The sequence below is a fragment of the Lynx rufus genome, unplaced genomic scaffold (genome assembly GCF_022079265.1).
Source record: "Lynx rufus isolate CCGP_SWC_20201006 ecotype Redwood Valley unplaced genomic scaffold, mLynRuf1.p SCAF_17, whole genome shotgun sequence".
Classification (NCBI taxonomy): Eukaryota; Metazoa; Chordata; class Mammalia; order Carnivora; family Felidae; genus Lynx; species Lynx rufus.
In genome coordinates this window covers 13,417,180-13,440,386 of record NW_025814831.1, presented here as the reverse complement: position 1 = coordinate 13,440,386, position 23,207 = coordinate 13,417,180, and the positions used below count along the sequence as shown (strand labels likewise).

Sequence of the window (23,207 nt, the reverse complement as noted above, 5' to 3'; positions counted from 1 at the left end):
GAGCTGTCAGCACAAAGACCGACGTGGGACTCAAACTCACAAACCATGAGATCATGACCTGAGCCGAAGTCAGATGCTTAACCGGCTGAGCCACCCAGGCACTCCTTATTTGGGCATTTTCTATTTTCTTTCTTTACATTTGTCATCTCATCATGAGTTTGTAAATTTATCATTTTCACTGAACAGAGCAGGAAAGGAAAAGCTAATGAATACCTGTTGTAGAACTTCTGAATAGGCAGATGATGTATAAAATACAGAAATAATCTGAAAATGAAACTTTTCAGAAAAGGACAAAGAAAATGAAACTTGGAACTCTCAATACACATAATTCATTAATCTTTCAATTTTTACATCAGATAGAATACCACAGAGAAGCCATAATGTTTTTCATATCACTTCTGAAGCCTTGCTTTTCTCTATCTTATTTTTTGTTCTTCATCATGAGAATCATCTCTTCCAGGGTCTTAGACTTTATTTGATTTCTACATTTGTTAAAGAGGAACACGAAAAGAAAAAACACAAAAAATTTTCATACCTGATCCGTATAGTCTCGCTGCTTCTGAACGTGGAGGAAGGCGCCGGATCAAATCAGGTGAAATGTGCTGATACCTATAGCATGGGTTGTATACATCGTAGCTGGCTCCGTGCTGGGATGAACTGGAAAGTTCTACCTTTCGATCTCCAAAAGATGCTCTGGCAGATCCTGAAAGTAAGTGTTTCTACAGTTTTACCCTTTTCTTGAAGTTATTAACTAACAGCTGGCGTACCCAATGCAAGAGGAAGAAAAAAATTTTCCTCAAGTAACACTAAATCACATGTGCTTGAGATATAAAACAGAAATCCGCACATGTTTATTTACTGTGCTCTGCATGGAGCATCGTGCCATGAAACCTGCTCTCAAGACAGTCTGGTAATTTCTCTCTTGTGCTGCGGCATTTCTCTTTGCCCTATACACAATCCTGTATTTCCCTGTATTTTTTTAATCTGAGTTTCCCTTTTCTTTTCTTTTTTTTTTTTTTTTACGGTTTGTTGATTTTTCACAGACAGAGCGTGAGTGGGGGAGGGGCAGAGAGAGAGGGAAACACAGAATCCAAAGCAGGCTCCAGGCTCCCAGCTGTCAGCACAGAGCCTGACGCGGGGCTCGAACCCACGAACCGTGAAATCATGAGCTGAGCCTAAGTTGGACACTCGATCAGCTGAGCCATCCAGGCATCCCTGAGTTTCCTTTTATTTTTCTACTTGCATAAAGAACATCTTTCAAGTAAAAAGAAGATCGTTTTTTGATGAAGACACAAAACATTTATAAAAACTGACCACATGCTGAGATATGCAGAGCAATTCTTTGGAAGGGCAAAAATCACAGAGTGTGCTCTCTAACCACGATATAATAAAGTTAGAAATCAACAAAAAGATTATTAGAAAATATTTACATGGAAACACAAAGGGCCTAGGATAACCAAACAAAAACAAACAAAAAAACGAAATCCACTTTAAGAAGTAAAACAAGATGGAAAGATCTGTGCTACTGAGTTTTAAGAACAGAACACTGGTACACAATAAAATAAGACTGAACAGAACAGAGGACCAGAAAGAGACACTTTTTTATGGACGTTAGATTTACAATCAATGCAGCACTGGATAAGAATGCAGAAAGAACAGTCTTTTCACTAAAAGGTGCTAAGACAATTGGATATTGATACAGAAGAAAAAAACAACCTTATCCCAACTAAAAAAAATTCATAAAATATTAATTGCATGTGGATTGCGGATCTAAATTAAATGCTAAAGGCAAACCAATAAAACATCTACATTTCAGTCAATTTATAAGAAAGTTTACACAGCCTTAGGGCAGGCAAGAACTTCTTAAATGCAACACAGCATTATTATAAAAAACATTTTTTAATAAACTGGACTACATTAAAAATTGAAATTTTCCATTTTTTGAGACCATTGAAGAGAGTGAAATGGTCACCCACAGAGTGGGAAAAGTTATGTGCAACACATATAACCAACAAAGGGCTTATATCCAGAATGTATAAGGAACTCCCACAAATCAATAAGAAAAAGGCAAGCCCAAACAGAAATTGGCTGCAAGCCTCAAGCAGGCACTTCAGAAGAGAAGCCATCCAAATAGCCAAAACCATGAGTGAGTGCTCGATTTCATTAGTCATGGGGTAGACACGCAAATGAAAACTCCAGTGAGATTCCACTACAAACTCACCAGCATGGGTTACAACTAAAAAGCCTGATAAAAGCAAGCGTTGACAAGATCGCACTCCTGCCGGAGGGAATATAAACGGAGACAATCACTATGGAAAACAGTTTGGCAATTTCCACCAAGACTGAGGGAGACGTATGCCCTATGAAATGGCAGTGCCATTTGGGGACATACACACCACTGAAATGCCCGCACATGTGCACCAACAGACGAGTACAATAACGCTCAGAGGCATTATTATCCGTCATGGCCAAAAACTGGAAAAAACTCAAATGCCCATTAACAGTAAAATGAACAGTAGTCTATATAGACTACATAAAAAGACCTTTTGTATGCTATGCAGAAACACTATACCACGCCATTTATAATAAATGAAAATAAATGTATTTTCTGTACAGATACTAAAACTGAAGCTACTGACAACAATTTGAGTGAAGCTCACAAAAATAATGCTGAATGAAAGGACCTGTCATAAACAAAAGACTATATCTGGGTTGCTGCCAGTGCGTCTTTGTTTACTCGAGTGGTGACCATACACGTGTCCTGCATTGGAGTAAATCACTGAGTTACATATTTCTGTTGTTCCTTTTTTCTACATGTGCATATTTCACAATTTAAAAAGGGTAAAACAATAGATCAAGTTCCTTTCAAAGTTAAGAATCACACTGGAAATAACACAGAGGCATAAAGTTTTTAAGAGTTTAAATTATTGCCATCTTTTCATTCTTTTTGTCCCATTTAAAATAGAACCCACAGTATAAACCAATATTTTCTGAATTGAGCTAAACAATAAAACAGGTGGCTTCACACTGAGTTCAGAAAAGAAAAATAAAATATGGGGTTATGAGGTGAGATCTTATCCTCACCCCAGTTCAAATAGCTATGTGTGCAATCCAAGCATAATACATAGGCAGAGGGGCGCCAAGAGGGGGTTCTGATGCCAGAGAGCTTTGTTAAGGAGACTGTGCACCTTATAAGCTAACCCTTAAATCATTCAGCACACAAACACTGCTACAAGTCTGTTTATGGTAACAAGAATATGCTGTCAGGAGTAGTAGTACCAAAAATGACTCACTACCTTTATGGGCTATACCTAAAAAAGAATATTCTGATTTCATTTTTCCTTCACAGAATTCCAATTTTCCTCTCAAACAGTATACAGTGATATTATTTTTAAAGCTCAAAAGGAATGTTTCTCAATTTACAGAACCACAGTGCTATAAATATAAAACTAAATTCAAAGTAACATTTACTTTACACCTCTCAAAAGCTCTATTTAAAATTTCAATATTTATTCAAAACACATTCTCTTAATGGATAGGTAGATATGAGATAGAGCAAGTGCAGTAAGATGTGAACGATGGGATCTCTGGGTTACAAAGCAGTAACCTATGGCTGTCATCAGACACATCAGTAAGTAAGAAATGAAACAAAACACATTTCGAATACTTGAAACATAATTTTAGTCATTACTGACAGTGCTCTGTCCTGTCTTCTTCTCAAAATTTCCTTGTCAACCCATCATTCACAGCCACATACACATACAACCTGCGCATGTCTGATTTCTATAATTAGGCACCAAGAATACTTTCTTGACTCTAATGATTTTCTCCCCAATATAATAAAAATCAGATGGCTTTACCACATCTTCATTGAGCCTATAATTTAAGTGTAAACCAATTTCCCACTCATTCAAACCAAAAAGCAATCTGTTTTCTAGTGATTTAATGAAAAGACAAAAGAAAAATTATCACATATTGCTAGGTAGGTATTTCTCATTTTTATTATGAAAATAATACATAAAATACCCTAAATGTTTTAAGAAGACAAAATTTATTAAACAAATTATGGGACATCTATAGATTTAATACTATGGGGCCATTAAAAAGCAATGAGTATGAAAACATGTTCACAATGTGTGATAGGAATAAAACAGATTACAAAACTGTTTGTATGGCTTAATCTCAATGCTGTTAACAAGCACAAGAAAAGGAGAAAGACCAATTATCAAGGTATCCTGTGACACAAAGCTTTTAAACACTGTTTGTGAGAGATACTACTGATATGTGTAAAACAAGGTGGTGGGCCAGGCACAGGGTTCCTCTTTCCTTGTTTCTCTAAAAGAAAAAAAGAAAGGATGGATGGATGGATGATGGATGGAAAGAAGGAAGGAAGGAAGGGAGGAAGGAAAAAACGAAGGAACGAAGGAAGGAAAAAAGATCACTCCTACCAAACCCAACTCTCCTATAGATAACAACAGTACACTGTAGACCAAAAACAAAATGAACAAAAACCCTGAAGGGACTGGACAGTGATCAAAAGCAGTGCAGATTCTGGAGAGCACTGACTCTTGGAAGAAAGGGAACAGGGCCGCCTGTTTTAATGACTATTAGCCTGAGGGCAAGCCAAAGTTGGTGCTGCACAGGGCGGATAAACTCCAACAGAAAAATCCACACTCTTTCTGGCCTGAAGAACCAGAGGGCGGAGTTCAGAGCAACCACAGCTGCTAGAAAGCAAGGTGGGAATCTTGGAAAGGAGAAAGCTCCAAATTCTGTGAATACAGTCTGCTCAAATATCTGGCTGATCCCCGAGCCACACATATATGGGACGGACCCCAACTAAGGATACATGGGGCGCCTGGGTGGCTCGGTCAGTTGAGCATCTGACTTTGGCTCAAGTCATGATCTTGCATTCGTGGGTTCAAGCCCCACGTCGGGCTCTGTGCTGACAACTCAGAGCCTGGAGCCTGCTTCTGATTCTGTCTCCCTCTCTCTCTCTGCCCTTCCCCTGCTCATTCTGGCTCTGCCTCTCAAAAAATAAAATAAAACATTAAAAAACAAAAATTTAACAATTTAAGAAAAGATACAAAAACTAAGCTAAGAGCTGCCACCAAAGACCCAGAATTTGCAGCATGGTCTAAGTTAATCACCTGTTTAAAAAAAAAAACCCTCTCAGAGTAACATGATTCTAAAGTGTCTACAACAAAACACCCCACATCCAGAATATAATCCAAAATTACTCCATACACAATGAAACATGAAAAGATGACCCACTTTCAAAAAAGAAAAGAAAACCACAGAATCCACACCTAAGTGACTCAGATGTTAGAATTAGCAAAGATGCTAGAGTCCAAAGACATAAGAGAAAATAAGCTCACAATAATGAAAAAAAAAAGAAAATGAAATCACAGCAAAAGAATAGAATCTACAAAAAAAGAACTAAATGTAAATTCAACAACTGAAAAATATAATGTCTAAAATAAAAATTAACTGGATGAGCTTAACAGCTGCATGGAGATGACAGAGGAAAGAGTGAACTTGACAGTCAATAATACCCAATCTTGATAGAGGGGGAGAAAAGTTGAACAGAAAACAAACAAAAAAAAAAGTCTCAGAGGCACATAAAACAATATAAAAAGGTCCAACATGTGTCTAATTGGAATCCCAAAATGAGAAGAGAAAAAGGATGGGAGGTGCCTGGGTGGCTCAGTCGGTTAAGCGTCCGACTTCAGCTCAGGTCGTGATCTCGCTGTCCGTGAGTTCAAGCCCCACATTGGGCTCTGTGCTGACAGCTCAGAGCCTGGAGCCTGATTCAGATTCTGTATCTCCCTCTCTCTGCCTGTCCTCTGCTCATGCTCTGTCTCTGTCTCTCAAAAATGGATAATGTCAAAAAATTTTTTTAAAAAGAAGAGAAGAAGGATGGGGCAGAAAAGACTATTTGGAAAAATATTCTAGATTTTGGCAGGAGTCTGGATTACACTGTTACATGCGTTTAACCAAACTCAACAAATACAAACTTAAAACTTAGGTAGTTCATTATGTATAACATTTATATCAAAAGAAGAAAACTATAAACAGATACTGAACTCTAATAAATTACATATATGCTTAAGTATTTAGAAGTTAATTAATGTCTGGAATTTACTTTGAAATGTGTTCTTCACCCATGCCCCACTCAAAGAGGATTAATAATGGATAGAAGAATCAATAGACAGACGTGATTAATTTTGGTAAAATATTAATAACAGATTCTATGTGGTGGACATTCACCATTATAGTCTTTCAACTTTTCTGTGTGTTTGAAATGTTTCATAATAAAACTTTGAGGTGGGGGAGGGGGACACTGTGAGAGTGTTTCAATGGACTAAAGCAAATTATTTTTAAAATACAAGAGTTACATGTTGTTTCTTCTTACCATTACTCTCTTGGCCTCTAACAACATCAACCAAAATCTACCCAATGACTATTTCATTCAAGTGGCTATTGAGACTGGGTCATGTAGTGTAGTTGTGAAGAAAGACTACTCCATTGCTTCCTTTCTTCTCTTTACACCAAATTTTAGAAGATAGAAAATAAGAACTATCCTCAAACAAAAAAAATTTAAGAATGCTTTCTATATTTACTGATCAAATAAAAACAAATTCCTCATTTTCTTTCCAGACGTGTTAAAGATAACTGAGATATTACATGATTCCTTTCAAAAAGGACACACATCTATACACAGATGTGTTGAATGTGATCAGATTTCATAATGAGATCTTTCAAAAATATTATACATTAAGTTCCTCTACAGAAAGAGCAAAACATATAAGAAACAAAATATAAAATTTATATATAAAAGGATTTTATATCTTTAAACATATGAAAGAACAAAGTAACAGAAACAATAGCATTTAAATGCTACATGTTGATTTTTAAATCCTGCCATTTTTATGCTTTACCTTCCAGTTCTTCCAGATGTGAAGGAGTTCCTTGTACCCTGGGCTGAATATAAGATAACTTAAACTTGGGCACCACAAATGGTACCTCTTTGCCATCAGACGGTAATTTGGAAAGTAAATAATCCTCAGTACAGCCAACCTGAGGCTTTACCGAGACAGAAGTCAATGGAGGTACACAGACAGTGGTATTCTGATATTCTGAGACTGCTGCTTTAAAGTCTCTTTCTGTGGAAACTACATATAAAAGAAGAAAAAAAGAAAAGAAAAAGAAAAATCACAAATATGAATGTAGAGTTATATATAATAATCTAAAGTTACCATGCTTTGGTACTTACTTAATCTCCTAGAAGAAACTGCTGATAGAAAAACTACCACTTCTAGGTCCTATCAAGCACTTCTGGAATCTACATTAATTCTGTCCAGGCAATATTTGCAAAATTAGCATACCACTGCCAAAGTATATTAACTTATCATAATGGTAAAAGCAGTTTTTAAAGAAACTCATTCCCACAAAGAGTTCACAGATGGAAAATAAGTTTATTTTGTAGTTAATTCCACAATACTTTCAAGTAAAAGCCAGGCATTGAAAAATACTGCCAACGAAGCAATTCTTGTTGTCAGTACTAGTGGTTAATATCAGTCTTAAATATATAAAGCAATTCCGAAAAGAAGCTAAAGGTCTCCCAAGTCTCCAAAAATCTTTACTGAATCACAAAATAAAATGTATTTTTACCCTAATACACTAGCAACTCTCCCTGTATTAGCTTCTGTGACCTATTTTGTCCTTGGTCTCAAATTATATGTGTTTCCTAAGCTGGTGACTTAGGCTGGGGAGGTAAGGGACACCCAGAGTTCATCTTTATGTATGAGCGGTATTGTCTGTTGACTGGATGAAAGTCCAACTACTACTGTGTAGGAATTTGTGAAATGTTTTAATGCAAAAAGAAGCCTTCCTATTCAAATATACTAGGGAGCTATGCTCCAGACAATGAAACACAAGAAAAAGTCAAAGACAAATAAAGTTCCAGTCATAACTCTAAAGAAAATGAAGAGACCATTAAATAGAAAGGGAAATCTCCAGAAGTCCTTCATAAATATGGGGTCTTGATGAAATAATGGGTCTCTTCTCCGTTAGTCATTCATTTGTGAAAGGCGTTTTTTAATGCATTGTCATCAACTAGAACTATCTTTATTCGAATTAAAACATTTGCCGGAGTATACTGTCCCCAAACACACTCAACAGTTCTCTTCTCTCCCTGCCTTTGCCTGTGCAATTTCATCCACCTACTAATCCTCGTGTCCAATCTTCACCTTCTCTGACTTTCTTCTTCCCACGCAGTTGCTGAAGTCCTCTTCAGACTCCCATGCCGAATGCCATCTTCTCAGTGGTCATGTCCCAGGGTGTCCGCCGGGTTGAATTTCTCTCTGTCTCTTATGCCCCAGGGTACCTTATTACTTAACCTGATGTGCCTTACATTTATGTCTGCTTCCCCCATGATGTCAGGAAATATTTCTCATTTATCTTTATATTACAAAATGCCACATTTAAAAAAGATATTAAATAAATGTTTGTTGATGTAAAAAGAAGCCAAACTCACAATTGTGCTTTTCTGTTTCACCATAGAAACATCCTCTACAGCAGCTCTTTAGAAATTCTGTTGCCATTACATACAATTTCTAACAGTCAGCAATTGATACAAACTTCCAATTTTAGTATCAATCTGTTGGCAGAACAGAAAACAAGTTAACATGATCAGGCTTAATGCGTTAGGTATCACTAAATAAATCATATTATCTGTCTTTCTAAGATGTAATGAGGAATACAAAGCAAAAATGTTTCAAGGAAGATAGATTTTTTATCTTATATATAATTTTGTATAAGCTAGGCTTCTTACAAGTTATTAAAATGAGATACTCAAAAATCACTAGATGAAAAATCTCAATGTTAAACCTGAAAAAAAGGGAAAATTCCACTCTCAGTCTTCTTTTTTGCCAGGTATACCCAAATCAATGCCCAAGCAAAATCTGCAAGAAAATATGGCACTCATAAAAAGTTTGAGAAAAATTTTCACTTCCTCCAAATCAATTCTTTTAGTAATCCAAAGGCCCTATAAATGGAGCCAATATACAACTTCATACTTTATAAGTTGGTTTAACATTTAGAATTACACCAACAGAAAAATATATCTTAAACACTGTATTACAAATCAAAACCACACTCAGATATCACCTCACACCAGTCAGAGTGGCCAAAATGAACAAATCAGGAGACTATAGGTGCTGGAGAGGATGTGGAGAAACAGGAACCCTCTTGCATTGTTGGTGGAAATGCAAACTGGTGCAGCCACTCTGGAAAAGTGTGGAGGTTCCTCAAAAAATTAAAAATAGACCTACCCTATGACCCAGCAGTAGCACTGCTAGGAATTTGCCCAAGGAATAGAGGAGTACTGATGCATAGGGGCACTTGTACCCCAATGTTTATAGCAGCACTCTCAACAATAGCCAAATTGTGGAAAGAGCCTAAATGTCCATCAACTGATGAATGGATAAAGAAATTGTGGTTTATATACACAATGGAGTACTACGTGGCAATGAGAAAGCATGAAATATGGCCCTTTGTAGCAACGTGGATGGAACTGGAGAGTGTGATGCTAAGTGAAATAAGCCATACAGAGAAAGACAGAGACCATATGGTTTCACTCTTATGTGGATCCTGAGAAACTTAACAGAAACCCATGGGGGAGGGGAAGGGGGAAAAAAAAAAAAAAGAGGTTAGAGCAGGAGAGAGCCAAAGCGTAAGAGACTCTTAAAAACAGAACAAACTGAGGGTTGATGGGGGGTGGGAGGGAGGGGAGGGTGGGTGATGGGTATTGAGGAGGGCACCTTTGGGGATGAGCACTGGGTGTTGTATGGAAACCAATTTGACAATAAATTTCATATATTAAAAAAAATAAAGAGAAGCAAAGAAAAAAAATAAAAGGTCATTGCCATAAAAAATAAAAATAAACACTGTATTACACACACACACACACACACACACACACACACACACACACAGAGTTACCAGCTAACTAAGTCACATATAACATAAGATGGAAATAAAAGGAGTCTATCTTATTTTTTTTAAGATTTATTTTTAAGTAATATCTACACCCAGTGTGGACTTCAATATATAACCCCAAGATCAAGAGTACTATGCTGTATCGACTGAGCCAGCCAAGCGCCCTGGGAGTCTGTTTTAAATTTACCAGGAACTTAAGTTTGTATTAAGAACTTTATGTCCAATTGCCCACCTTGGGCTCACGGACTTTATTCCAAATGCACTCTCTTCATTTATGCCTACTTAAACTCTGTACATTTTTCATAGGAAATTCCAATGTATACAAAAGATGATAAAATGATGTAAGAAAATCCCTATCACCCAGATGAAAGAGTTATCAACTCACAGCAAATCTTAATTCATCTCTACCTTCCCACTTCCGTTTCTGGGATCTGTAAGTAACACATCTGCTGACTTTACTTCCTTTGTGTGGGTGTACTGACACTGTGCCTTCGATCAAAACGACCCCGGGGGGTTTTCATTTCCCCAAAGTGGGAGCTCAGATGATGAGGGAACTAACTACCTGCAGACCCCTGAGGGTGGCTCGTACCTCCCCATTCAGCAGGCCATAATCTGCAAATTCTTAATGCAATAAGTACACTAGCTCCACCTTCCAAATACAGACACCAACAAAGTATTTGTTAAAATGCCAATCTGATAGGAAAGAAATGATATCTTGTGTTGTTTTAATTAGCATCTCTTTTACGTGAGGTTGGGCGCCTTTTCATATAAGGCTAATCTGTATTTGTTTCTATGAACTCGCTGTTCATTACCTTTTTTGCCCATCTTTCTATAAAGCTATTGGTCCTTTCCTGCCTCAGTTTTAGAGGATTTTTATATAGTTGAGAGATTAATGCGTTGTCCATGATGTAAGTGGCAAACATTCTTCCAGTCTGTCATTGTCTTTTTGAGGTATTTTCTGCCTTGTGGGGGGGGGGGGCGGGGGCGTGGGGGGGATGTGTGTGTATATATATATACACACATAAAAACATACACGAATGTGTGAATACACATACACGTAGTTATGGTTACCTAAGTTTTCCCTCTTTGTTTCTAGATTTGGACTCACAGGAAACTTTTCCTCATACATAGGTCATAAAAGACTTTACCCATGGTCTTTTCTAATACTTAGTATGGTGTTACTTTCTATATTAACACCCCAGTGTACATACAGTATGAGAAGTAGATTCAATCCTACCTTTCCCAGTTGGCTATTCCAGTATCACAAACACCATTTATTTAAAATTCTGTATTTTCTCCAATGATTTTAGAATGCTGCCTTTATTATAGACTAAATTTCCACATATAATTGAGATATTTATATATTTTCTATTCTCTTCAACTGGACTGTCTTTTCCTGTAACACATTTTAAAGTGCAGGGGCACCTGGGTGGCTCAGGTGGTTAAATGTCCAACTTCAGCTCACCTCATGATCTCGTGGTCCATGAGTTTGAGCCCAGTGTCGGGCTCTGTGCCCAACAGCTCAGAGCCTGGAGCCTGCTTCAGATTCTGTGTCTTCCTCTCTCTCTGCCCCTCCCCCCTCTCAAAAATAAACATTAAAAAATAATAAAAAATAAATAAAATGAAAATGGCCTATAGTAATATGCTCTCATATGCAGCAGGGCTGGCCCCCCAACCTTACTGCTCTTTAATTTCAAGGTTTTCCCAGCTTTTCTTGCTTGTCTGTTCTTACTAATGAACTTTATAATCTGTCTAGCCCCAGGAGGAAAAATCTAATGGTACTTTTGTTGGGATTCTGTTATATTTATAAATGATTTTAGAAAAAAAACTGACATTCTTAAGATGTTGTGCATGCCTACCCAGAACATTTGTTCTAGTCTGTGTTTGTATTTTGAAATTTTTTTTTAACGTTTATTTATTTTTTTGAGACAGAGAGAGACAGAGCATGAACAGGGGAGGGGCAGAGAGAGGGGGAGACACAGAATCCGAAACGGGCTCCAGGCCCTGAGCTGTCAGCACAGAGCCCGACGCGGGGCTCAAACTCACGAACTGTGAGATCATGACCTGAGCCGAAGTTGGATGCTTAACTGACTGAGCCACCCAGGTACCCTGTGTTTGTATTTTGAAGAGTTTTTGTAGTTTTTCTCATATAAATGTAGAACTTTTCTTGTTAAGTGTATGCCTTTAAGATCTGTTTGGCTATCAGCAAAGGCATCTTTTCTTCCATTATATCTTGTAACTGATTTGTTTTAAAAATTGATACATTTTCAAAATCCCTTTTTTAGCCCTAGTCAAAAAAAAAAAAACATTTTAATGTTTATTTATGAGAGAGAGAAAGAGAAAGGGACAGAGTATGAGTGGGGGAGGGGCAGAGAGGGGGGGGAGACAGAGAATCCAAAGCAGGATCCAGGCTCTGAGCTGTCAGCACAGAGCCCAATGCGGAGCTCGAACCCACAAGCTGGGAGATCATGACCTGAGCTGAAGTCAGACGCTTAACCAACTGAGCCACCCAGGTGCCCCTAGCCCTAGTTTAAAGGATGTATTCCTTGACCACTCAGGTCATACTGAATTTTCTCATTTCTAGACATCCAGTGAACTTAAAAAAAATATATATGTATATATATTTTCTTGAAATTTATGATACTTGTTCTCTCTCCCCTTCTAAAATATAAACTTTTCAGAAACAATATTATACTTACTTTCTACTTATCACTCAGCACCCTATATGATACTGGGAACACAGGAGGAACTCAGCAAATATATAGTTGATCGACAAGGGAACAAAGTATAACTACCTCATATAAAAACTCCTAATGAACTCATCAAACCACATTTCTGACCCCCAGCCAGCCTGCAAATACTTTACATTAATCATGAAAGGAATGTGGGAGGACTGGTTAAAAACCATTACTGCTTCTCAAAGGTCCTCAAAGTTGATGGCCTTGAGTCATCCAAAATGAACTGGGGACTATGGGGGAGGGATGCAGAAAAGAAAACAACTTTATGTGAATATGAATAAGGCAGATAGATGGGGCACCTGGGTGCTCAGTCTGTTAAGCTTCTGACTCTTGCTTTCGGCTGAGGTCACAATCTCATGATTCATGAGATCGAGCTCTGCATTGGGCTCTGCGTGGATAGCACGGAGTCTGCTTGGGATTCTCTCTTTCCATCTCTCTCTGCCCCTCCCCAGTTCATGTGTTCATTCTCTCTCTCTCTCTCTCTCTCTCTCAAAAGTAAATAAAAACTTAGAAAGAAAAAGAAGGCAGATAGAGTTTGCATGACAGACTACTGGAGAGTAGAGAGGTACACACAGAGACAACCACAGACCTCAGCAAAGCCTCCCCCTACCCCCCAGGATTCAGCAGGGCACTGCTCAGAGCATGCACACAAGCAAATCGCACAAGACTGGGCAAAGACCACCAGAAAAGATTACAAAAACCATACCATCTCTCGCCAAGGTCAGGACTCATGTCTGTTCCCACCAACCAAACTGGGATAACCTCATAATTCACAGGACATTGGGTAGAATACTTAGAAGGGTCTTGCCTCCGTGGGGTAATAAATAGCCCTAAATGCTAGTCTGCTTTCCAACCAACAAATTTAAAAAGCAAGACTCAAAAGGATCAAACCATTTTCAAAAAAAACTATGTCCTGGGGTACCTGGGTGGCTCAGCTGGCTAAACACCTGAGGACTTTGGCTCAGGTCATGATCTCATGGTTCATGAGTTTGAGCCCTGCATCTGCTGTCAGCACAGAGCCCGCTTCAGATCCTCTGTCCCCCTCTCTCCCTGTCCTACCCCCACTGGTTCTCTCTCTCTTTCAAGATAAACAAACAAATATGCCCCAAAGCAAAAAATACTTCTAAAAATCTAAAAATATCCAGCACACAAGGTAAAATTCACAGTATCTGGCATCCAATAAAAAAATGACCAAACATGCAAAAAGGAAAAAAAAAAAAAAAAAACCACTGAGAAAAATCAACCAACTGGAACCACACAGAAATACATGGACAGTTAGACTTTAAAACATTTCTGACACTGTATGTTCAAAAAGTTAAGAAGTCACATGATAGATACAAAAAAGATGCAACTTCTAAAAATGAAAATTATAGTATCTGAGGTAGAAGATACACTGGATGGGATTAATAGCAGATGAGATATTGCAAAAGAAAAGATTAAAGAACTTAAAGGCACAGGTAGAGAAACTACCCAAAATGAAACAAAGAGAAAAAAGAACAAAGACAAAATAAAAAGAACATCTGTGACCCATGAGATAATTTCCAGCAGCCTAATAAACGTGTAATTGAAATCCATGAAGGAGATGGGGGAAGGCAGAAAAAATATTTGAAGAAATAATACTAAAAATTTTCACATTTGGTAACTACCAACCACAGATCTAAGAACCTCAACAAACACTAAGCATAGAAAGTATGAAGGAAACTATGCCAAGACACATCACAATAGCATGGCTCAAAGCCAGTGATAAAGAGGAAATTTCAAAAGCAGCTGGAAAAAAGGAAGGACTTGTATTTTACTTCATTAAATATAGCCTATCATAGTTTTGTTTGTTTGTTTTTTGAGAGAGAGGGCAAGCGGGAGAGAGGGGCAAAGGGAGAGAAAGAATCCCAAGCAGGCTCCATGCTACCAGCATAAAGCCTGACGCGGGGCTCGATCCCATGACTGAGATCATGACCTGAGTGAAAAATCAGGAGTCGGATGCTTAACTGATTGAGCCACCCAGGTGCCCTGAGCCCATCTTAGTTATTTTAATAATCCATAAGTAGTAATTCCAATATGTAAGCTTTTGTAAGTTTACTTCTTATTATCTGTTGTTCTGCTGACTCTTGTTCAGGCTGTCTTATTTCCTGTGCACTTGGTTATCTTTGACAAATTATTCAGTGACTTTGAAACTTTATGCACAGAACTTTTTAGAGACAAAGATAAAAATACACTGCCACAGAGAATATCTGCATTTGTTTACCATATTATTTTAAATTCATACATTGACATATAACCCAATTTAAAAATGGGCAAAGGATGTGAATAGACTCTCTAAAGAAATACGACAGATAAATGACCAATAAACAACATGAAAAGGTGCTTAACATCAGCAGTAATGGGAAATGCAAATCAAAGCCACGAGATACCAATCCACATACATTGAGGATGGCTATAACCAAAAAGACAGACAAAAACAAGTGTTGACAAAGATCTAGAGAAACTGGAACCCTCAAAGATTATTGGTGAGAATAAAAACTGGTGCGGCTGCTTTGGGAAATGGTTCGGGAGTTCCTCCATGGAATTATCATATGACCCAAGAATTCCACTCCATAGGTAACAGCTATGAGAATGAAAACTATATTTCCATACAAAAATTGTACACAAATGTTCACGGCAGCATTATTCATAATAGCCAAAAAGCGGATACAACCCAAATGTCCATCAACTAACAAACAGAAATACAAAAACAAAATATGGTAGAATCTTATTCAGCCATTAAAACGAATCAAGTACTGGGGCGCCTGGGTGGCTCAGTTGGTTAAGTGGCCGACTTCGGCTCAGGTCATGATCTCGCGGTCCGTGAGTTCAAGCCCCACGTCAGGCTCTGTGCTGATGGCTCAGAGCCTGGAGCCTGTTTCAGATTCTGTGTCTCCCTCTCTCTGACCCTCCACCGTTCATGCTCTGTCTCTCTCTGTCTCAAAAATAAATAAACGTTAAAAAAAAATTTTTTTAATAAATAAATAAAAAATAAAAAAATAAAACGAATCAAGTACAGATTCATGTTACCAAACAGATAAACCTTGAAAACATGCTAAGTGAAAAAGGCAAGACACAAAAGGCCACGTATTGTATAATTTCATTTACATGAAATTCCCAGAATAAGCAAATCCATAGAAATAGAAAGCACATTAGTGATTTACAGAGATTGGGGGAAAAGGGGGAAATGAGAAGTGACTGCTAATGGGTACAGGTTTCTTTCCGGGGGAAAAAATGGTCTAGAATTAGTGATGATGGTTGCACAATTTTGTGAATATATGAAAAACCACTGAACTGTACACTTCAAAAGGGTGAATTTTATGGTATGTGAATTGTATCTAAAGAAAAATAAGATATTAAAAAAATTACATCTTGGAATTTTGGGGGGACCACCAAGGTGATGTGAACCACCTCTCTACCACCGTCCACGGTTACAACTTTCCAAGTTTTCTTCTCCTGTTTTACTTGTAGTCAAGGCAACTTTCCTTGTGGTTCCCTAAAAGAGGTAGAGTGAGTTTTAGTCCTTGAGGCCACAGACCTTTGGGATTTCCAGAACTAGAGGCAGAGAGTCTCTTGTTAGCTTACCTTGAACAAGCCCTAGGCTGACTTCTAACTAGGCCTCCTGTCCTGCAAATCCACCGAATTCTTATTCAAATCTAATCAAGTCTCCCCAGTTTAGCAAATGCACTCAGAGCAAATAGAATTAAGGGCTCCTTTAGTCTCTGATTTTCAGCTTTCTCTTTGATTTTGGCATATTAATTCGTAAGTACCTTTTTTAAAAATTGCACCACAGCATTCTTAGCTATTTTCAGTGTGAAAGTTTTTCCAAACCTTAACTATATTCCCAAAATGAAAATTCTCTATTTACTTTTCAAGTTAGAATGAACTCTAATGAGTTAGGACAGGATCTGCAAAAACAAAAAGCCTGATATAGTCTACATTAAAGTAGTTTCAGTATTCCTTGTGACTTCAGCTGATTACAGTAGATATTTAAGATTTAAAATATATTCCAATGAAAGTTTACTTCAGAAAAAAAATTAATTTGAAGGGAAGTCTAGTTTTAAAAGAATTGTAAGTAGGTGACTCCTTCTCTTAGGTATCAAGGCTCTTTACACAATTAAAGTAAATATGATCGCAGCAAGAATACACAAAGAGACCAAAGAAAGATTAGTCCAAAAACATATGCACACATATATGGAAACTTGGCATATGATGCATATAGATCCGTAGGAGGAAAACCAGAATGTTCAATAAATGATGCTAGGAAAAACTGATTACCCGTCTGGAAAATAAATGAAACTGGACCCCCACTTCACATGACACAAAAATCAATCACATATGGATTAAAGACGTAAATACAAAAGGCGATACTATTTTAAAGCTTTCAGAAGAAAATATAAGACTACATCTTTCTAACCTCAAGGAAGAGAAAAATGTGTTAAGCAAGATGCCAAGGGGCACCTGGGTGACTCAGTTGGTTAAGTGTCTGACTCTGGATTTCGGCTCAGGTCATGATCTCAAAGTCGTGAGACTGAGCCCTGCTTGGGGCTTTGCACTGAGTATAGAGCCTGCCTGGGATATTCTCTCTCGCTCGCTCGCTCGCTCGCTCACTGTCTCTCTGCCTCTCTCCCACTCACAGGCGCACACACACTTTCTCTCTCTCAAAATAAACAAATAAACATTAAAAAAAAAAAAAGCCAAAGCTTAAAAACAAAAAGATGCCAAAAGCATACACCATAAAGACAAAGTCTGAAACACTCAAGTACTCTAAACTATAGAATACATCTATCAAAAACCATATAAAGTAAAAGACAAGCCACTTGCTGGGGAGAAGATATTTCCTACATGCATAACCAATAAGACTCAGTACCATAAATAAATAAATACAACTTCTAGAAGGAGATTTTTTTAAGTCAAAAAAATAGGCAAAAAACATAAACAGACATAACAGAATTGTGGAACATCTGACATCATCAGTAATTAAGGAAATGTAAATTCAACCTTCAATGGAGGACCATTTCTCACCTACCAGATTGTCGAAAAGAAACAATTCAGATCATTACAAATGTTGTTGTACAAACGTCTCAAATGTTGAGGAAGGGAACAAAGTGAACATTGAACACACTGCCTGTGGAAGTATAAACTGGTATAACCACTTTGCAAAACAATTCAGTATGGGGGCACCTGGGTGGCTCAGTCGGTTAAACGTCTGACTCTTGGTTTCAGCTCAGGTCATGAACTCACCATTTGTGAGACAGATCCCCGGGTCTGGCAGTGCAGATAGACCACACTGCCAGAGTAGAGCCTGCTTGGGAGTCCCTCTCTCTCTCCCTCTCTCTCTCTGCCCCTCCCCCACTCACGTTCACATTCTCTCTCAAGAAAAAAAAATTCAGTATGTTCTAGCAAAACTGAAGATCCACAACTCTACTTCTGGGCAAAGAGACATGCGTTAGAATGGCCATAACAAAACAGCTCTTAGTGGCAAAGAGTAAAAATTAAATTAAAAAAAAAAAAAAAAAAGAAAATGGAAAATGTCCCTAAATATCCATTAACAGGAAAACGGATAAACAGCAGTAAAGTCATACAATGGAATGATACAGAGCAATAAAAAGTAAATGAACTGTAACATAGCAACATCAATGAATCTCATAAATATAATATACCCAAAAAAAGTAGCAGCATGGAAAGAGAGAGACACAGTCAGGGCTTTGAAAATATTCATAAGTATTGTTTCTTTTAAATTTTTTTTCATGTTTATTTTTGAGAGACAGAGACAGAGACAGAGTGTGAGTGGGGAAGGGGCAGAGAGAGAGGGAGACAGAGAATCCAAAGCAGGGTCCAGGCTCTGAGCTGTCAGCACAGAGCCCGACGTGGGGCTCGAACTCACGGACTGTGAGATCATGACCTGAGCCAGAGTCAGACACCCAACTGACTGAGCCAGCCAGGTGCCCCAATAAGTATTATTTCTAAAGCATGATATGAGTAAGGGGCATTTATTTTTTTTGTATTCTCTAAACCTATAGCTGTGTGAAAAGTACTATTTTGTACATATGAAATAATTTCTCATTTAAAAATTAAGTAAATGCATGGCTGTGGTTGAAAACATGAAAATTACAGAAAACTATATGAAGAAAATAAAAATTATCAATAATCCCATCACCCTGAGATAACTACAGTATTTAAAAGAAAAAATATATTTAGCATATCTTTTTCTACTATTTAAAAAAATTTTTTAAATGTTTATTTATTTTTAGGGGCGCCTGGGTGGCGCAGTCGGTTAAGCGTCCGACTTCAGCCAGGTCACGATCTCGCGGTCCGTGAGTTCGAGCCCCGCGTCAGGCTCTGGGCTGATGGCTCAGAGCCTGGAGCCTGTTTCCGATTCTGTGTCTCCCTCTCTCTCTGCCCCTCCCCCGTTCATGCTCTGTCTCTCTCTGTCCCAAAAATTAAAAAAAAAAAAAAAAAAATGTTCATTTATTTTTGGGAGAGACACAGAGCACAAGCAGGGGAGGGGCAGAAAGAGAGAGACAGACAGAATCTGAAGCAGGCTCCAGGCTCCGAGATGTCAGCACAGAACCGGATGCGAGGCTCCAACCCACAAACCGCGAGATCATGGTCTGAGCCGAAGTTGGACGCTTAACCGACTGAGCCACCCAGGCACCCCATCTTCCACTATTTTTATTTATTTTTTTACAGCTTTATTGAGGTACTTACAGTAAATTATACACATTTAAAAAGGTTTTTTTTATTATGTTTATTTACTTTTGACAGAGAGAGACAGAGCACGAGAGGGGGAGGGGCAGAGAGAGAAGGAGACACAGAATCGAAACAGGCTCCAGGCTCTGATCTGTCAGCACAGAGCCTGACTCGGGGCTCGAACTCACAGACCGTGAGATCATGACCTGAGCCGAAGTCGGAAGCTCAACCGACTGAGCCACCCAGGCATCCCTATACATATTTAAAATGTATAATTACATGAGTCAAACATATGTATACACTGATGAAAGCATCTTCACAACCAAGAAAATGAAGGGGTGCCTGGGTGGCTCAGTCGGTTAAGCGCCCAACTCTTGATTTCGGCTCAGGTCATGATCTCACCGATCATGAGATCGAGCCCTGTGTGGGGCCTGCTTGGGATTCTCTCTTTCTGCCCTTCCCCCTACCCCCATCTCCATTCTCTCTCTCAAAATAAATAAACAAAAAAAAAAAAGAAAGTGAACACACTCACCATTCCCAAAAGTTTCCTCACACCCCTTTCCTGTCCTTTTCCTTTGCACCCATCCTCTGTTGTCTGTTACTTTAGGCTACTTTGCATTTTCTAGGATTTTGTCAGGTTTGAACACACTTTATGCATATGTCACACTTTACTTGACACTGACAGGTTTTCCAAAATGCTTTACCAATTTACACTTCCATCAGCAGAGAATGAGCGTTCCAGGTGCTCCATATCCTTTGCAACATTTGGTTATTGGCCTTTTCCATTGTAGCGATTATTTGCATATTCCCCAGGTAAATATACATAAAACTACTTGTCTGAACGGCAATGAAAAAAATTAAACTTCAATGATGACTGAAGTGACACTCATTGTAAAGAAATTTTCACGTTAAGGGCATTTTCCCTTGAATGCATGGTAATAACTGAAGCAAAGCCCTTGGTGCATGCCTCATGAATTCCGATTTAGTAAAGACGTCTGATTTCCACATAAGAGATTTAGAAGAATCACTGAAATATATAAAGAGGAATCACATGACTTAAATGCAAGCTGGGAGTCTCACAGTACTGGAACTCAGGTGAAATACAATCCAACACAGTTTGTGAAAGTGTGACTTTAACACAGATAACACCAGACCCCAAGAGACCAAAATACCACTAAGATCGCGATAATTTGAATGAGGGATGATGAAAATCTTTCTCACAATAGTTCTATTCAGTCTGCTCAGCTACTTGCTCTCAGCTTCTGCTACTTAACCACGAGAGGGGAACAATGCTGTGAGATGCACTTTAACATAAAGGTATTCGACTGTCCTTATATTCTTTCCAAACAGACCATAAACTCCCCTCTACCACCCTGTAACTTCTTCTAATCTTTGTCTCTCAAAATAAGGACTCTACACTCCTTATCTTTATTTCTTCATTCTCTATTTACTCCTCAAATTCATTCATATTTGGCTTCTATCGTTATCATTTTACTTATATTGTGTTTGCTGAGGTCAATGACCTCCTCCTATCCTAACTACCAAAGCCAAGAGACATTTAATCAGCGCCTATCTTCCAGATCCTTCTGACTCATTTGACCGAGACAGATTTCCCTCCTGATTAAAACTCTTTCCTCTCCCGGCTTCTAAGCACCATTATCTGCTAGATTTTCCTCCTTCTTTCCTGAATTCTCCTCCTCACTCTCCGTGGCTGTCTCTATACAGCACTTCAATGTTGGTTTCCCATGCTTGGTCTTCTTTTCTTGTTCTTACTGGAAGATTTCTTCCACTCTCACGGGACTAACTACACAAATCCATGATGCTTCCAACATTTACAACTCTTCTCCTGACTTCAGAAAATCCCAATACTAGACAGGTCTGCCAGATGGTCTCCAAGAATCTCACTGCTTTTCTCTCAGCCTGAATTAATCTCTCAGTCTGTTAGCTTTATGCGTGAATACAATTATAATTCAAGTGGAGCCAATAAAATACAAGAGATACTTTTGAAATATTTTTCTTGAAGGGTTTAAAGAAACAAAAATTTTTATAAAGACTTTCCTCCAGTTACGAAGGTAACTCATAGTAACCAAAACTACAAAACACAAGAGATAAAAGGCAAATCTCCAATCCCAGCTCTCAAAGGCAAGCAATATTAACATGTCCTTCCAGAAGAAGCAGTTTTTCACCACAATGAAGTTACATACCAAAACATCAAATTTTTTGTTGTTGTTAACTCTTCGTATTTTCCAGGCTACTTTTTGCAGTATTAATCAGAAGACAAAATTCTACTACATGCCTACCTGGAGTGAGAAAATTAATAATATTCTAAAAATCAACGCAATCCTTTTACATGCTGTATTTTTTAGTATTCTAAAGGAATCGGTGTTTTTGGCTTGGCAACTATCATGCCTATCCCTGGACGCCTACCTGTGTGCAATACACCCCACAAATCAGCCATCCTACTTTCCTTTATTTAAAGGAAACCACAGCGAAGAAGAAGACGAAGACGAAGACGAAGAAGAAGAAAAACTGTAAGAGACAGAAGCCAAATCTAAAATCAAGCTGGGTGTATAATTCCTGTTTTGCAAAAACCATAGGGAAGTGACATTTTAATACCCCTTCTCTGCTTCTACAAGTTTCAGAAACGTCACAGATTAAAGACACTCCGCTAATGCGTTCTTACCGGACTCTCCAGGCAAAGGAAGTTCGCTTCCCTCTTTGCCCAGAGGCCACCTGTACCGGGCAGAGAGCGGGGTGCAGGGTGCGGGCTGGGGTCCCTTCCCCTCCCGTCCGGGCGTCCCAGTGAGCGGACCCGGGCAGGGCAGGGGCCTGGCCTCGCCCCCCACCCCCGAGTCACTGAGCCCCCTCCCCGCCCAGGCCACGGTGAGCTCGGCTGTCCGGGGACCTCAGACCTCCCCGAGGGCTCCGGAGAGCAGGTGTCACTGAGAGACTCAGGAAACCGCCCCCCCCCCAGCCCCCAAGCAAGGCGACGTTTCTAAAGAGTGAAAGGAGACGAAAAACCGTACGCATCCGCAAGCCCCGGGCGGCTGGGGCAGAGGCCGCTCTCACACCGCGCCCCCCACCCCCGGAGGCCCCCGACAGCGGCCGCTCGAGGCCCGCGCCACGCTGCGCGCCCGGGAGCGGCCCCACGGCGCACCTGAGCCCAAGGCCCCCTCCCCGCCCGAGACGTGCCGCCCGGCCGCCCCGCGCGGGGTCTCCACGCGCCGCTCCCGGGCGCCCCTCGCTCCACGCCGCGCTGAGACGGCGCCGCGCGGCCGAGGCCGGTTACCTCCTGCAGCCAGCGGGCGCTCAGCCGTGGCCTCCCGCGGGAGCCGGGCCCCGGGTCACCTCGTGCGGCCGCGCCCCGAGACCCCGCCCCCGGTGCCTCCAAGTCCGCCCGCCCCTCCGGAGGTGCGCGCCGAGGGGCGGGGCGGGGCCGCCCGGCCGGTACCTGAGCGCGCGAGTCTGCGCGCTCCGCCCCTCCCTCCCCGCCTCTCCAGCCGCTGCCCTGGGCCCCTCCGGAGAGGTCTTTGGAGTGCCTGGAGGGGTCAGAAGGGAGATAAAAACTAACCAAGGGACAGAGGGAACGTTTGGGGCCTGATGAACTTTTATGTAGAGGGGACGGAGGAGCAGTCTTTCTTGCCAGAGGTGTGGCTGCACCCTTGGAAACGGAAGAAGCTTTTCTTAGCTGCCTTGTAGCGTCACCTGACTTTACACCCTAATTTTAAATTCTTTAAGGATCAGCCCGCTTCTCTTCAC

General features: G+C 39.7%; 1 protein-coding gene across 1 annotated transcript in view; it reads right to left on the bottom strand.

The window, feature by feature from the left end:
* TC2N (tandem C2 domains, nuclear) overlaps positions 1 to 22,787 on the bottom strand; it is a 42,461-nt gene extending 19,674 nt beyond the window's left edge. The window contains exons 1-4 of the mRNA XM_047080211.1: positions 22,738 to 22,787; positions 8,537 to 8,659; positions 6,939 to 7,172; positions 536 to 703 (exon numbers count right to left, since the gene is read on the bottom strand). Of these exons, the coding sequence (XP_046936167.1) occupies positions 536 to 703; positions 6,939 to 7,172; positions 8,537 to 8,603 (469 nt within the window). The 5' untranslated portion in view covers positions 8,604 to 8,659; positions 22,738 to 22,787. The remainder of the gene's footprint in view (positions 1 to 535; positions 704 to 6,938; positions 7,173 to 8,536; positions 8,660 to 22,737) is intronic.
* Between the last annotated feature and the right edge of the window lie 420 nt (positions 22,788 to 23,207).